Source organism: Nerophis lumbriciformis, linkage group LG36 (assembly GCF_033978685.3).
Source record: "Nerophis lumbriciformis linkage group LG36, RoL_Nlum_v2.1, whole genome shotgun sequence".
NCBI lineage: Eukaryota > Metazoa > Chordata > Actinopteri > Syngnathiformes > Syngnathidae > Nerophis > Nerophis lumbriciformis.
This window is the reverse complement of record NC_084583.2, coordinates 8,558,188-8,574,701: the sequence shown is the minus strand read 5'-3', so window position 1 is coordinate 8,574,701 and position 16,514 is coordinate 8,558,188. Positions and strand designations below refer to the sequence as shown.

At 41.8% G+C, this 16,514-nt stretch overlaps 1 protein-coding gene across 1 annotated transcript in view; it reads left to right on the top strand.

Annotated features, from left to right (window-relative positions):
- Positions 1-14,917: 14,917 nt before the first annotated feature.
- sesn4 (sestrin 4) overlaps positions 14,918-16,514 on the top strand; it is a 47,183-nt gene continuing 45,586 nt past the window's right edge. Inside the window, exon 1 of the mRNA XM_061930209.1 lies at positions 14,918-15,103. Within this exon, the coding sequence (XP_061786193.1) occupies positions 15,053-15,103 (51 nt within the window). The 5' untranslated portion in view covers positions 14,918-15,052. The remainder of the gene's footprint in view (positions 15,104-16,514) is intronic.

The following is a 16,514-nucleotide window of genomic DNA, read 5'->3' as shown; positions in this document are numbered from 1 at the left end:
CTCGGATTCAGACTCTGATTTCAGCGGCTTAAGCGATTCAACAGATTACGAATGTATTGAAACGGATGGTTGTAGTGTGGAGGCAGGTAGCGAAAACGAAATTGAAGAAGAAACTGAAGCTATTGAGCCATATCGGTTTGAACTGTATGCAAGCGAAACCGACGAAAACGACACGACAGCCAGCGACACGGGAGAAAGCGAGGACGAATTCGGCGATCGCCTTCTAACCAACGATTGGTATGTGTTTGTTTGGCATTAAAGGAAACTAACAACTATGAACTAGGTTTACAGCATATGAAATACATTTGGCAACAACATGCACTTTGAGAGTGCAGACAGCCCAATTTTCATAAATTAATATATTCTGTAGACATACCCTCATGTCAGCAGGCCAGGGAAGCTAGGGTCGATATTCTTCTCTTGATCATCTTCGGTGGCATAAGGGACAGTGTGAGCCAAGACATCCAGGGGGTTTAGCTCGCTCGTCTGCGGGAACAAACTGCCGCCATTGCTTGCCGTGCTACCGAGGTCCTTTGTCCCTGAATTGCTCACACACTCCGGCAGATTCAATGGGGGTCTGGCGGCAGATTTCTTTGACTTTATCGTTGGAAATGCATCTGCTTTGAGTGTCGCAGGATATCCACACATTCTTGCCATCTCTGTCGTAGCATAGCTTTCGTCGGTAAAGTGTGCGGAACAAACGTCCAATTTCTCGCCACTTTCGCATCTTTGGGCCACTGGTGCAACTTGAATCCGTCCCTGTTCGTGTTGTTACACCCTCCGACAACACACCGACAAGGCATGATGTCTCCAAGGTACGGAAAACAGTCGAAAAAACGGAAAATAACAGAGCTGATTTCGCTCCGAGAGCGAATATTAGAAAGGCGTTTAATTCGCCAAAATTCACCCATTTAGAGTTCGGAAATCGGTTGAAAAAATTATATGGTCTTTTTTCTGCAACATCAAGGTATATATTGACGCTTACATAGGTCTGGTGATAATGTTCCCCTTTAATCGTGTCAAATCCAATTTTTCGTCGCTAACGTTGCGGTTTCTGCACAAGTTCTTTGCCCTCTTCCTGCGCTTGACTCGTTGGGCACGGGGGAAAAAATGGGTCGGTCACACCCTGAAGTGCTCAATGATGGGCTGTCATTGTGTTATCACAAGCCGATTGATACGCCTTCTTTGTGAGAAGGCGATTGCTTACCACCGAAGCAGCTCAACCACAGCCACAGCCGACGTTATCGGCAAAGCCAGAGCATTAGCTTCTCCCCAAACTAAACAAGTACCGTATTTTTCGGAGTATAAGTCGCACCGACCGAAAATGCATAATAAAGAAGGAAAAAACGACCTACCCATCTCAGGGCGGACACTCTAAACCACCAAGGTTGAGTCCGCATCCTCCCTCAATATGTCCGACGTCATGTCTCCGCTTTAAATATTGGCGTATCACAGACGTGCTGACATAAAAACAAGGTCCGCTTTGCAAAATGAGCAAGGTATTCGTCTTTTTAACAAGAATAAGAGGAAATATAATTCAACTTTCCACGTTAGCACTGGTCATGTTCTTCCGAGTGACCGACAAATGCCACAAAAAGGTAAAAGCTATTATCGTTGGTCAGAAGACTATCGCAGGTCAATTTTCTATGCTAATGAGCAGACTAGCCATATTATTTCAACGTCGCCTGTACAAACTTCTGTCTCTTCTCTCCAAAAAACAAAATTTCCACATAATTTCATGTACTTTAACATTTGCACTACCGTATTTTTTGGAGTATAAGTCGCACCGGCCGAAAATGCATAATAAAGAAGGGAAAAAAACATATATAAGTCGCACTGGAGTATAAGTCGCATTTTTGGGGGAAATGTATTTGATAAAAGCCAACACCAAGAATAGACATTTGAAAGGCAATTTAAAATAAATAAAGAATAGTGAACAACAGGCTGAATAAGTGTACGTTATATGAGGCATAAATAACCAACTGGTATGTTAACGTAACATATTATGGTAAGAGTCATTCAAATAACTATAACATATAGAACATGCTATACGTTTACCAAACAATCTGTCACTCCTAATCGCTAAATCCCATGAAATCTTACACGTCTAGTCCAGTGGTTCTTAACCTTGTTGGAGGTACCGAACCCCACCAGTTTCAAATGCACATTCACCGAACCCTTCTTTAGTGAAAAATATTATTATATATATATATTTTTTAAATTCAAGACAAAGTTATGTTGTTTTTTTTACTGGTGCACAAAATGAACCGTGCATACATCACCTTGTTCCAAGAACAAAACCAACACAGTGCATGAACTCACAACAAATTACTGTCAGGTTCTAACACCAAACTATCTATTACACAAGACAAGAAGAAGGAATCAAGCAGAGACAAAGTTGAATTTTACTCCCCCTACGCTCTAAGGTACAGTCCCACGTGCTCCTCTATTTATTCGGGAGGTCCCTAGTTAACATCACTGAGGCTGCTTCTGAAGGGAGGGGTAATGCAAGCAACCCCAAATAGACACAATACATGATTATTCAGAATGGAAATGTGCTGACACTCCTGATTTCGCCCTGTCTCTGCTTTGTCTGCGTTGAGGTACTCGATGTCCGTCCTTGGCTGTCAGCAGGCAGGGTCTGGAAACAAACTGCTGACGCGAGACAACTCGCAAAGCAAGATTACAAGTTGTGTGCCTTTGCAGAAATAGAAAAGTACAACTTTGATAATAACTATAGCAACGGCCTTTAAGCATAAGAGTTGTGTGATAACTTTTACATAATTATTCTAACATTTACACACCTGCAAATCAGATGGAAAATTAAAGGGAACATTGTTTGGGGGTATCCATAACACGGCGATAGGGAGAAGTTTTTATTTACACGATGAGTCGGGTGTGTCTTGACCTTCGCCGAACCCCTAGGGTTCGATCGAACCCAGGTTAAGAACCACTGGTCTAGTCTCTTACGTGAATGAGATAAATAATATTATTTGATATTTTACGGTAATGTGTTAATAATTTCACACATAAGCATACTTGCCAACCTTCAGACCTCCAATTTCGGGAGGTGGGGGCGTGGTCGGGGGTGGGGCGGGGCGTGGTTGGAGGCGTGGTTAAGAGGGGAGGAGTATATTTACAGCTAGAATTCACCAACTCGAGTATTTCATATATATATATATATATATATATATATATATGAAATACTTGACTTTCAGTGAATTCTAGCTACCGGTATATATTTATTTATTTTATTATATATATATAAATAAAAGAAATACTTGAATTTCAGTGTTCATTTATTTACACATATACACACACATAACACTCATCTAGTCATTGTTGTACTTGAAAGTACAATGCAATACAATTCCGGGGCAATGGCACCTATCAAATACACAGTAATGAAAACACAGTTGTTCTACTAACTGTACTGTGTGTTATGAGAGTAGAGTATGTGTGTGTGTGTGGCCCTTTAATAGGTGACAGCATGTGAGGTGAGTGACGTCAGTGAGTGTGTGGGTGAGAGAAGAGAGGGAGCGTAGCTGAGTGCGGGAGGGACTAGTTGGTTTTGTGTTGGATTGGCTGTGTGCAAGCAATCAATAAAGCAAGATTTGCAACTAATCGCTGGACTCATCATTCACCCTAAAGACCCACTGCCGGGTAAGGTGAAGGGTGTTTCCCACGAGCATACATCGGCCCTGGAGAAGTGTCTCCCCTGCGCTCTTATACTACGGTCTCGTTCTTCTGCTTCGTCTCCTTGTGTGCTCACATTGGACTCAGGTCCGCATGGAGCTGGAGGGGGCGTGGCCTCCAGCTCCGGCTGAATTCCGGGAGTTTTTCGGGAGAAAATTTCTTCTGGGAGGTTTTCGGGAGAGGCGCTGAATTTCGGGAGTCTCCCGGAAAATCCGGGAGGGTTGGCAAGTATGCATATAAGTCGCTCCTGAGTATAAGTCGCACCCTCGGCCAAACTATGGAAAAAAACTGCGACTTATAGTCCGAAAAATACGGTAAATAACTAACACGAGTCATGATGTCAGCAGAGCTACTTTGTCCATGAGCTTCAAGCACACCTGTGAAGTGTGACTACCTCTTGAAGCTCGTCGAGAGCATGCCAAGAGTGTGCAAAACAGTAATCAGAGCAAAAGGCTGGCTACTTTGAAGAAACTAGAAAATAAAACATTCTCTCGATGAGCTTCAAAAGGTAGTCACCTGAAATGGTTTTCACTTCACAGGTGTGCTTGAAGCTCATGGAGAGAATGCCGAGAGTGCGCAAAACAGTACTTCGAGCAAAGGCTGGCTACTTTGAAGAAACTAGAAAATAAAACATTCTCTCGATGAGCTTCAAGAGCAAGTCACCTGAAATGGTTTTCACTTCACAGGTGTCATAGTTTTGATGCCTTCCGTGACAATCTACAATGTAAATAGTCTTAAAAAATAAAGAAAACACATTGAAATGAGAAGGTGTGTCCAAACTTTCAGCCTGTACTGTAGCTCGGCTCCCAGTTTCACATTTACAGCGTTAGGTCAAGCCGACCTCATTCTCTCGGCTTCCGTCTGCGCCGACATTTCACCTCGTCTCTTTGTGCTCGCTTCTATAAGCAGCAGTTCATCCTCTGTATATTCAGCTTCAAAAAGATACAATTGTGAATCCTCATTTGTCCAAAGTTAGTTGTTGTCCGTTACCAAGTCTGCCATGATTAGAACACACTTGCGTTTGTTTCCGGAAGTAGGAACACACATTTGTTGCAGGAAATCTGAAAGTGTGCTGCTATGGAAACGGAAATAAGGCTTAAATGACCAAAATACTGTAAATATTGTTCATATTACATATTGTTATGAAGGTGTCTGTTACTACATTATATACAGTATATATAAACTTGCAATGTGTATATTGTACATATTACATATTGTTATGAAGGTGTCTGCTACTACATTATATATATATATATACTTGCAGTGTGTATATTGTATATATTACATATTGTTATGAAGGTGTCTGTTACTACATAATGTATATGCTTGCAGTGTGTATATTGTACATATTACATATTATTATGGTGTCTGTTACTACATTATATATATATATATATATATACCTGTAGTGTGCATATTGTACATATTACATATTGTTATGAAGGTGTCTGTTACTACATGATATATATACTTGCAGTGTGTATATAAAATGTTGATGGAGGGTTTTAAAGTTGTTTTCGAGGCTATGAAGGCTCCAATGGTGACTACAATTAGCTACATTTGTCAAGCGTTTTTTATTATCTTTAGATTTCTAACTGTCATAAAGATTGTGAACAAAAGGCAAAATTGGCCTTTAATGTCAACATTTATTATGAATGTATTATATAGACCTGATGTTATATCATGATAAATGACCAAGACTGCATCTGTTTATTATTACTTCATGAAACCACCTTTTTGGTTATTATATTTTCCTTATAAAGTAATAAATTTAACTTAAAATACTTCAGGTTGAGGGCTTTTCTTATATTTTTGTATGTGGGATTAAAAATAGATTAATTAATTACAGATCATGATTAATTCATTTCCTTAATGGCTTGACTGCACTAGTTTGAGCCAACTTAACTTAACTCAAAGTTGTTTCCAGCCAATATCTCCCCTAGGCAGTATAGTAGTGTCATTAAATTTGTCACGCAGGTGTAAAAAGAAGTTAACCACTGTATAATAAAAGTAAAATAAAGTAAAACTACTCGCCCTAGAACAGGATGTGTATTAATCAATCAATCAATCAATGTTTATTTATATAGCCCTAAATCACAAGTGTCTCAAAGGGCTGCACAAGCCACAACGACATCCTCGGTACAGAGCCCACATAAGGGCAAGGAAAAACTCACCCCAGTGGGACGTCGATGTGAATGACTATGAGAAACCTTGGAGAGGACCGCATATGTGGGTAACCCCCCCCCCCCCCTCTAGGGGAGACCGAATGCAATGGATGTCGAGTGGGTCTGACATAATATTGTGAGAGTCCAGTCCATAGTGGATCCAACATAATAGTAAGAGTCCAGTCCATAGTGGGGCCAGCAGGAAACCATCTCGAGCGGAGACGGGTCAGCAACGCAGAGATGTTCCCAGCCGATGCACAGGCGAGCGGTCCACCCCGGGTCCCGACTCTGGACAGCCAGCACTTCATCCATGGCCACCGGACCTATGTGCCCCCCCCCCCCCCCCCCCCCCCCCCCCTCTCCACAAGGAAGAGGGGGGCAGAGCAGAAAAGAAAAGAAACGGCAGATCAACTGGTCTAAAAGGGGGGCTATTTAAAGGCTAGAGTATACAAATGAGTTTTAAGATGGGACTTAAATGCTTCTACTGAGGTAGCATCTCTAACTGTTACCGGGAGGGCATTCCATAGTACTGGAGCCCCAATAGAAAACGCTCTATAGCCCGCAGACTTTTTTTGGGCTCTGGGAATCACTAATAAGCCGGAGTTCTTTGAACGCAGATTTCTTGCCGGGACATATGGTACAATACAATCAGCAAGATAGGATGGAGCTAGACCGTGTAGTATTTTATACATAAGTAGTAAAACCTTAAAGTCACATCTTAAGTGCACAGGAAGCCAGTGCAGGTGAGCCAGTATAGGCGTAATATGATCAAACTTTCTTGTTCTTGTCAAAATTCTAGCAGCCGCATTTTGTACCAACTGTAATCTTTTAATGCTAGACATAGGGAGACCCGAGAATAATACGTTACAGTAGTCGAGACGAGACGTAACGAACGCATGAATAATGATCTCAGCGTCGCTAGTGGATAAAATAGAACGAATATGACTATGAGAAACCTTGGAGAGGACCGCATATATGCAAATACAGTCATTTATAGTGGCCCTTTATGTATGATGCCAAATGCTGTCTCCTGTTTGTGGTTCTATGGTTATCGTCACATTTTCCATTTGATGACTCGTGGTTTTTTTGTTTTTTTTCCTGTGCATTTTTGTTTGAACTTCAAATTCTGCCAATTGCAAATCATGATCTACAAACTTCATTTATTTTGGCTTAAAAAAAAAAAAGCGTTAGCCACAAGTTGCAATAAATAGCCCGTTAACACACACAATAATATTTGTTGTGCTTTAATCCCACCCCCACCCCCACCCCCTTCGTGGCAGATACGTGACAGATGTTGGTGACCAACTGATTTGTAGAAGTCTGCTTTAGACCGGTTCTCCCAGCTTCTTCAATAGGATTCACATGACGTTTGCACAAACCCAGAGGTAATTTAATAGAGGTGGACACTGGTGTTTGTGTGGTGGTTGTTTTCCACTACACACAGCTCTTTCTACCAGCTCCGTTTTCCAAACCGTCTTGTACAGTTTTGCTTTCATTTCTGCTTTTTTTTTTTTTTTTACATACAGTCGCGGTCAAAAGTGTACATACACTTGTAAAGAACATAATGTCATGGCTGTCTTGACTTTACAATCATTTCTTATTTTTTTGTGATAGAGGGATTGGAGCACATACTTGTTGGTCACAAAAAACATTCATGAAGTTTGCTTCTTTTATGAATGTATTATGAAAATGTGAGCAAATGTGCTGGGTCAAAAGTATACATACAGCAATGTTAATATTTGCTTACATGTCCCTTGGCAAGTTTCACTGCAATAAGGCACTTTTGGTAGCCATCCACAAGCTTCTGCTTGGTGCAGTTCAGCTAAATGTGTTGCTTTTCTGACATGGACTTGTTTCTTCAGCATTGTCCACACATTTTAAGTCAGGACTTTGGGAAGGCCGTTCTAAAACCTTCATTCTAGCCTGATTTAGCCATTCCTTTACCACTTTTGAGGTGTGTTTGGGGTCATTGTCCTGTTGGAACACCCAACTGCACCCAAGACCCAACCTCCGGGCTGATGATTTTAGCTTGTCCTGAAGAATTTGGAGGTCATTGTCCCATTTACTCTCTGTAAAGCACCACTTCCATTGGCAGATAAACAGGCCCAGAACATAACCCTACCTGTGACGACCGGGGCGCATGGTGATGCAGGGCTCGTTTTCCCAGGAATGCATACGGGCTTCAGACACAGCGTGCAGGTAAGAAAGGATTTATTTAATAAATAAATTATACTGGAACAAACAAAAACGTGCTCATAGCACAGAAGGCAAAAACTAAAGGAGCTAGCGTGGGAGCTAGAAGGTGAAAAAGGAGTCTAGCGTGGAAGTTAGCAGGTTCAGAGCAGGAAACAAAAGTCGTCATCTGTTGTATGAAAACAAACTAGGAAGCAAGACAGACTGACAGGGAAGGCAGGCTTAAATAATAATGTCAGTGATGACAAACAGGTGCGCGTCGGGAACACACGCGGCAGGTGAAAACAATAAGCAGCCATGGCAACAAACTCAGGTGTACAAACAGGCACTCAAGGAGTCCAAAACTAACAAAAAACACAAGTGCCTTGAAAACGTAAACAAAAATATGATCCGGGCAGCGGATCATAACACCACCACCACCATGCTTAGCGGTAGGAGTGGTGTTCCTGGGATTAAAGGCCTCCTCTTTTCTCCTCCAAAATATTGCTGGCTCCATTTTTGTTTCATCTGACCACAGAACTTTCCTCCAGAAGGTCTTATCTTTGTCCATGTGATGTCAGATGAAACTAAAATGGAGCTGTTTGGCCACAATACCCAGCAATATGTTTGGAGGAGAAAAGGTGAGGCCTTTAATCCCAGGAACACCATTCCTACTGCCAAGCATGGGGGTGGTAGTATGACGCTGTAGGCCTGTGGAAGTGGTGCTTTACAGAGAGTAAATGGGACAATGACCTCCAAATGGTGGGTGTAAAACCTTATTTCACAATATTTGAGTGCATGTTATTTGAATAATGAGGACATGATTTGTAAATTTGAGGTCACCATGTCTTTTTAAGTCCTCCATGCCGCATGGAAAGTACCTGATTTTAAAAGCAAACTAAAGAACAATCCTTATATTGTCTTCCAAAAGGAGCGGACAGAGTGTGACCGTACAAAGAGTAACAACAACAACTAGGTCAAAATGTTGGCTGACCTGCTGTGCCACCACACCATTGCCAACTTTTTACTGTCTTGCCCTTTTACTTTCACATTGCAGGGATATAAATTATACAGGCCTGACTCATTCTCATCTGACCTCATATACAGCACTTTTTTTTTTTTTTTTTCCCTCCGTGGGTGTTTTTATACTTCCCCTTTCAAGACTATATTGTAAATAAAGCAATGTAGAACTGTAAACCTCACACTTATAAAGCAGCAAAAAAATACATAAAAGCAGTGAAGTTGTCACGTTGTTTAAATAAAAAGAGAATACGATGATTTGCGAATCCTTTTCAACTTATATTCAATTGAATAGACTGCAAAGACAACATATTTCATGTTCACACTTTTTTGCAAATAATCATTAACTTAGAATTTAATGGCAGCAACACATTGCAAAAAAAGCATTTTTACCACTGTGTTACATGGCCTTTCCTTTTAACAACACTCAGTAAAGGTTTGGGAACTGAGGAGACACATTTTTGTGTGGAATTATTTCCCATTCTTGCTTGATGTACAGCTTAAGTTGTTCAACAGTCTCCCTTCTCATATTTTAGCCTTAGTACCTGCACTCTTTTACTACGAAGCCACGCTGTTGTAACACGTGGCTTGGCATTGTCTTGCTGAAATAAGCAGGGGCGTCCATGATAAAGTTGCTTGGATTGATCCAAAAGCTATATGTACCTTTCAGCATTAATGGTGCCTTCACAGATGTGTAAGTTACCCATGCCTTGGGCACTAATACACCCCCATACCATCACACATGCTGCCTTTTACACTTTGTGCCTAGAACAATCCGGATGGTTCTTTTCCTCTTTGTTCCGGAGGACGTGACGTCGACAGTTTCCAAAAACAATTTGAAATGTGGACTCGTCAGACCACAGAACACTTTCCCACTTTGCATCAGTCCATCTTAGATGAGCTCGGGCCCAGTGAAGCCAGTGGCGTTTCTGGGTGTTGTTGATAAATGACTGTGGCTTTGCATAGTAGAATTTTAACTCGCACTTACAGATGTAGCGACTGTTGCGTTTGGACCAGTTGTTCCTCCCAGGGAATTCAAGTTTCTGGTCGTCGCTCCCAAGCTCTTTACGACACTTAAAGTTGAGTAAAAGAACCACCAGAGACAGAATGGGTATTTTGTAATATATTTGCAAAGCTTTCTAAATATAAATGAGACCAGTCCAGCATATAACATTCAATCACGCAGCTAAGATGGTCTTCCCTAAAATATGGAAACCTTCTCTTCTATAAAGTCTCTCTCCCTCCCCCCCTCGTTGTCTTGTCTTTCCAGCCCAAACACATGCCCATTGTCCTCTGCATCTGGACAGAAGAATAGATAAGAAGACGGAGTATCTCTCTTTCTTACATTCCATACCCAAGGTTAGCACACCAAAAGACCACAATTGGAAGAAAAACACTAGCTGTTTTGTAATATGATTATGAAATTAAAGAAGTAACACTTAAATACGGATATATGTAAATATCTGCCTCCAACACAACCAACTGTAGTTACTGACAGTGGTTTTCTGAAGTGTTCCTGAGCCCATGTGGTGATATCCTTTACACACTGATGTTTGTGATGCAGTACCGCCTGAGGGATCCAAGGTCCGTAATATCATCGCTTAATGCAGTGATTTCTCCAGATTCTCTGAACCTTTTGATGATATTACGGCGCGTAGATGGTGAAATCCCTAAATTCCTTGCAATAGCTGGTTGAGAAATGTTGTCCTTAAACAATTTGCTCAGGCATTTTTTCGACAAAGTGGCGACCCTCGCCCCCGTCCTTGTTTGTGAATGACCGAGCATTTCATGGAAGCTGCTTTTATACCCAAATCATGGCACCCACCTGTTCCCAATTAGCCTGTTCACCTGTGGGATGTTCCATATAAGTCTTTGATGAGCATTCCTCAACTTTCTCAGTCTTTTTTGCCACTTGTGCCAGCTTTTTGAGCTAATATTTGCAGAAAATAACAACGTTTTCCAGTGTGGACATGAAATATCTTGTCTTTGCAGTCTATTCAATTGAATATAAGTTGAAAAGGATTTGCAAATCATTGTATTCTCTTTTTATTTACCATTTACACAACGTGACAACGTCACTGCTTTAGGGGTTTGTAGTCGTGCTATGGTCAAAGTTAGTTCAAATATGACATCCAGTATGTGGCGCTTTGTACATGCCTTTCAGTGGAAGCTTCACCAAGCCAGTTAAACACTTAAGTCTTGTTGACATGCGTCACTTATGAGGGAAAAGTGCACAAAAAATGATTGAGCGTGTGGAAAGATGCAAGCTAGTCTTCCTTGTATTGTGCACAAGTTGAACATGTTGTCAGTCAAATGAGTTCTAGCAGTTAAAATGTGGCCGAGACAATTATTTATATGAGAAGTTTGTCCTCAGTGTTGGTGGCCATGATTCATGCTATGTACTGTATATGAACATACATGCTATGTACTGTATATGAACATACATCATATGTACTGTATATGAACATACATGCTATGTACTGTATATGAACATACATCATATGTACTGTATATGAACATACATCATATGTACTGTATATGAACATACATCATATGTACTGTATATGAACATACATGCTATGTACTGTATATGAACATACATCATATGTACTGTATATGAAACTGTATCATGGTGTCACTATTAAAGGAGGCACATTGATGGAATAAGTTAGTCCAGAAGTCTTCAACACGCTGCTGGTCCTGCACCAGGCTTCAATTATTGGACTTTTTTATAAATATCATTTTTCCACAAGGTAAATGTTTTTAAATCCACATGAGCATTGATCCAACACTCTGTAGTGTTTATACATGACACCTATTTACTTCACCTTTCAGTTTGGACGGGAAAGCATCAAACTATTCTTTTATTCATGCTAGCATTTAAGCGATTAGCACGCTAGCTGCCTGCTCGCAATTAGAGCTGTAGTTGCCCGCTAGCGATTAGCGCTCTGGTTACCAACTAGCAATTTGCAGAAGAGTTGACAGCTAGCGGATAACGCTCTAGTGGCCAGCTAGCGATTAGCATTCTGGTTGTCAGCTAACGATTAGTGCACCAGTTGCCAGCTAGCGATACGTATTCAAGTTGCCAGGGAGTAATTAGCGCTCGAGATGCCAGCTTGTGATTTGGGGACTGGTTGCCAGCTAGCAATATGCAGACTAATTGCCAGCTAGCGATTAGCAATCTGGTTGCCAGATAGAGATTTGGGGACTTGTTGCCAGCTAGCGATTAGTGCTCTAGTTGTTAGCTAATGATTTGCAGACTAGTTGCCAGCTAGCAATTTGCAGGCTAGTTGCCAGCTAGCGATTAACATTCTGGTTGTCAGATAGCGATTAGCACTCTAGTTGTCAGCTCACGATTAGCGCACCATTTGCCAGCTAGCAATAAGTGTGCCAGTTGCCAGGGAGTAATTAGGGGACTGGTTGCCAGCTAGCGATTAACATTCTGGTTGTCAGCTAGCGATTAGCACTCCAGTTGTCAGCTCATGGTTAGCGCATCATTTGCCAGCTAGCAATAAGTGTGCCAGTTGCCAGGGAGTAATTAGGGCTCTATTTGCCAGCTAGCGATTTGGGGACTAGTTGCCAGCTAGCGATTAGCACTGTAGTTTTCGTCTAACGATTAGCGCACCAGTTGCCAGCTAGCGATAAGTGTGCCAGTTGCCAGGGTGTAATTAGCGTTCTAGTTGCCAGCTTGTGATTTGGGGACTTGTTGCCAGCTAGCGATTAGTGCTCTAGTTGCCAGCTAGTGATTTGCGGACTAGTTGCCAGCTAGCAATTTGCAGGCTAGTTGCCAGCTAGCGATTAACATTCTGGTTGTCAGCTAGCGATTAGCACTCTAGTTGTCAGCTCACGATTAGCGCACCATTTGCCAGCTAGCAATAAGTGTGCCAGTTTCCAGGGAGTAATTAGGGCTCTAGTTGCCAGCTAGCGATTAACATTGTGGTCGTCAGCTAGCAATTAGCACTCTATTTGTCAGCTAACGATTAGCGTGCCACTTGCCAGCTAGCAATAAGTGTGCCAGTTGCCAGGGAGTAATTAGGGCTCTATTTGCTAGCTAGCGATTTGGGGACTAGTTGCCAGCTAGCGGTTATCATTCTTGTTGTCAGCAAGCGATTAGCACTGTAGTTTTCATCTAACGATTAGCGTACCAGTTGCCAGGGAGTAATTAGCGTTCTAGTTGCCAGCTAGCGATTAGTGCTCTAATTGCCAGCTAATGATTTGCGGACTAGTTGCCAGCTAGCAATTTTCAGACTAGTTGCCAGCTAGCGATTAACATTCTGGTTATCAGCTTGCGATTAGCACTCTAATTGTCAGCTCACGATTAGCGCACCATTTGCCAGGGAGTAATTGGGCTCTGGTTGCCAGCTAGAGATTAACATTCTGGTTGTCAGCTAGCGATTAGTACTCTATTTGGCAGCTAACGATTAGCGCACCTTTTGCCAGCGAGCAATAAGTGTGCCAGTTGCCAGGGAGTAATTAAAGCTCTAATTGCCAGCTAGGGACGGCGTGGCGCAGTGGTAGAGTGGCCGTGCGCAACCCAAGGGTCCCTGGTTCAATCCCCACCTAGTACCAACCTCGTCATGTCCGTTGTGTCCTGAGCAAGACACTTCACCCTTGCTCCTGATGGCTGCTGGTTAGCGCCTTGCATGGCAGCTCCCTCCATCAGTGTGTGAATGTGTGTGTGAATGGGTAAATGTGGAAGTAGTGTCAAAGCGCTTTGAGTACCTTGAAGGTAGAAAATCGCTATACAAGTACAACCCATTTATCATTTATCATTATTTATTTGCCAGCTAGCGATTTGGGGACTAGTTGCCAGCTAGTAATTTGCAGACTATTTTCCAGCTGGCGATTATCATTCTTGTTGTCAGCTAGCGATTAGCACTGTGGTTTTCATCTAACGATTGGCGCACCAGTTGCCAGCTAGCGATAAGTGTGCCAGTTGCCAGGGAGTAATTAGTGTTCTAGCTGCCAGCTTGTGATTTGGGGACTAGTTGCCAGTTAGCGATTAGTGCTCTAATTGCCAGCTAGTGATTTGGGGACTGTTTACCAGCTAGCAATTTGCAGACTAGTTGCCAGCTAGCAATTAACATTCTGGTATTCTAGTTGCCAGGTTGTGATTTGGGGACTAGTTGCCAGCTAGCAATATGCAGACTAGTTGCCAACTAGCGATTAGCTCTCTAGTTGCCAGCTAGCAATTTGTGGGCTAGTGATGAGACTAGCTACTAGTGGCACCACTGCTATTATTTTAATATCTTAGTATTGCACAATAACAAAGCGCCTTAATGAGCATTTTAATATAAAACTTGTTACAAGGTATATAAGGCCTGGACAACATTGAAGACCCCCGACTTAAGCGATGGAATAAAATGATGTGTGACAATTTTAAAGACGATTTTAAGAAGAATGAATACAGAATGGAAAAAATGATGACATAAACTCTTGCGTGTTTCTTCTTGTAAGGATGCATGCGTTATTTATTTTCTACAATCTATTATACACAAAATAAAGTAAAAAGTAGGATGGCTTGAAGTTAACTCAGGTTGGAAATGTTTCATTTATTCGTGTGTTTTTTTTTGTTGTTGCTTAATTTGACTGATCCGTTGTATTGACATGTTTTAAAATATGTGTGCTATGTATCATGTCCGAAGACAATAAGTAAATAAAATAAATATATATTTATACACCAGCTCCTTTGTTTCCCCACTGCACTTGTTTGCAGATGTTATTTCACACTTCCGCCCTGCGTCACCCAATCCCCGCCTCCCCCCTTCTCTTACTTCCGATGTCAGCCAAGCCCCGCCCCCCTCCCGTGCTCTGATTGGCCCGCGCTGTTACCGGAGTTGTCAGCTCGCGTGGTGGAAGATTCCTCCGCCACTTGCGAGGCAGCCTCGCTCCAGCGGCGGACAGCCACCCGCTCGTCTCCACCGGCTGCCTTTTGTTCGCTCTGTCCCGGGAGAAAAGCACCGCCGCCGCGTCCACGTAAAGCGCACACTGGCTGGAAAATGATCATCTGTGCGAATAAGATGGAGTACCCGCTCAGAAGCCAATGCAAGGTAGGTCGCCGCCAAGCTAGGCTAACTAAATAACGGACTTCATTCATTTCACAAAGGGGGGGAAATTCCACTTCAACATTCATTAAACGACCTCGTACATTTATATGTTAGCGTTTTCACAATTACGTTGTCAATTCTAAACTAATTAAAATGAAGCCAGCCAAACTTCATATCGCACTTGCTAACTTTGCTAACATGGCTATTTTTGTTACATTCGGACAGAAATAGACTATCAAAAGTAACTTTTATGAGAAGTTGCTTTTAAGCCTTGATTTTTTTTCTCCCTCCCCCCCTATAATCGTCATGAATACTTAAAAAAACAAAGTGTTGAATAGTCTTCTGTTGAAGGAGTAAACATGTTAACAAATCAACATTAGATGTGCAGTAGATGGGCGATGACGTCACCAGGCGAGGATTCGGGCTAAAAGTGTGAAGTGAAAAAATGCAGTTTGCCCACATCAACATGAACACAACACGGTTGTTTTTATAGCGTCTACATGTCGAGCGGTTTGTTTTGCTAAGCCTTTTTTTTTTTTTTTTTTGATTCCTGCGAGCTGAACTGGACTGCCAATCAAACTTGTTTTTCTCCCCTCGCCGGTGCTGTTCGCTTGGCAGCCGAGAGGGGGCGCCGTCTCCAGGAGTCCTCAGACATGTTTGCTGCAGACTCACTGGAGCTAAACAGGGAGGACCAGCATTGAAAAATATAGCATCACTGTGCTGTTTCTTTTTTTTGTTTTGTTATTTAACCAGGGGAAAAATCCCACTGAGAGGGGAAAAACCTTTTCTTCAAGGGAGTCCTGGCCAAGAAGCAGCAGAGTTACACATAAAATGACAGGATGGACATCAAGTCAAACACTTACCGCATTTTTCGGAGTATAACTCGCTCCGGAGTATAAGCCGCACCGGCCGAAAATGCATAATAAAGAAGGAAAAAAAACATATGTCGCATTTTTGGGGGAAATGTATTTGATAGAACTAGGGCTGCAACTAACGATTAATTTGATAATCGATTATTACTTCGATTAATCGATTAATAATCGGATAAAAGAGACAAACTACATTTCTATCCTTTCCAGTATTTTATTGGGAAAAAAACAGCATACTGGCACCATACTTATTTCGATTATTGTTTCTCAGCTGTTTGTACATGTTGCAGTTTAAAAATAAAGGTTTATATAGTGATGGGTTGATGAGGCGTCATGAAGCGTTTCGACACATTGCAAAACTGTGTTGATACTGTCACTAAATACTGACATCTGCTGGACATTAAAAATCCCTACAGGCAACCTATGGACCGACTCAACTGACACTGATTTTATGACCTAGTATATACAATAATATAAACCAAGTCATTGTATTTCATTTAGGATTATTTCATATCTTCATTTAAATAAAAATATATTTTTATCTT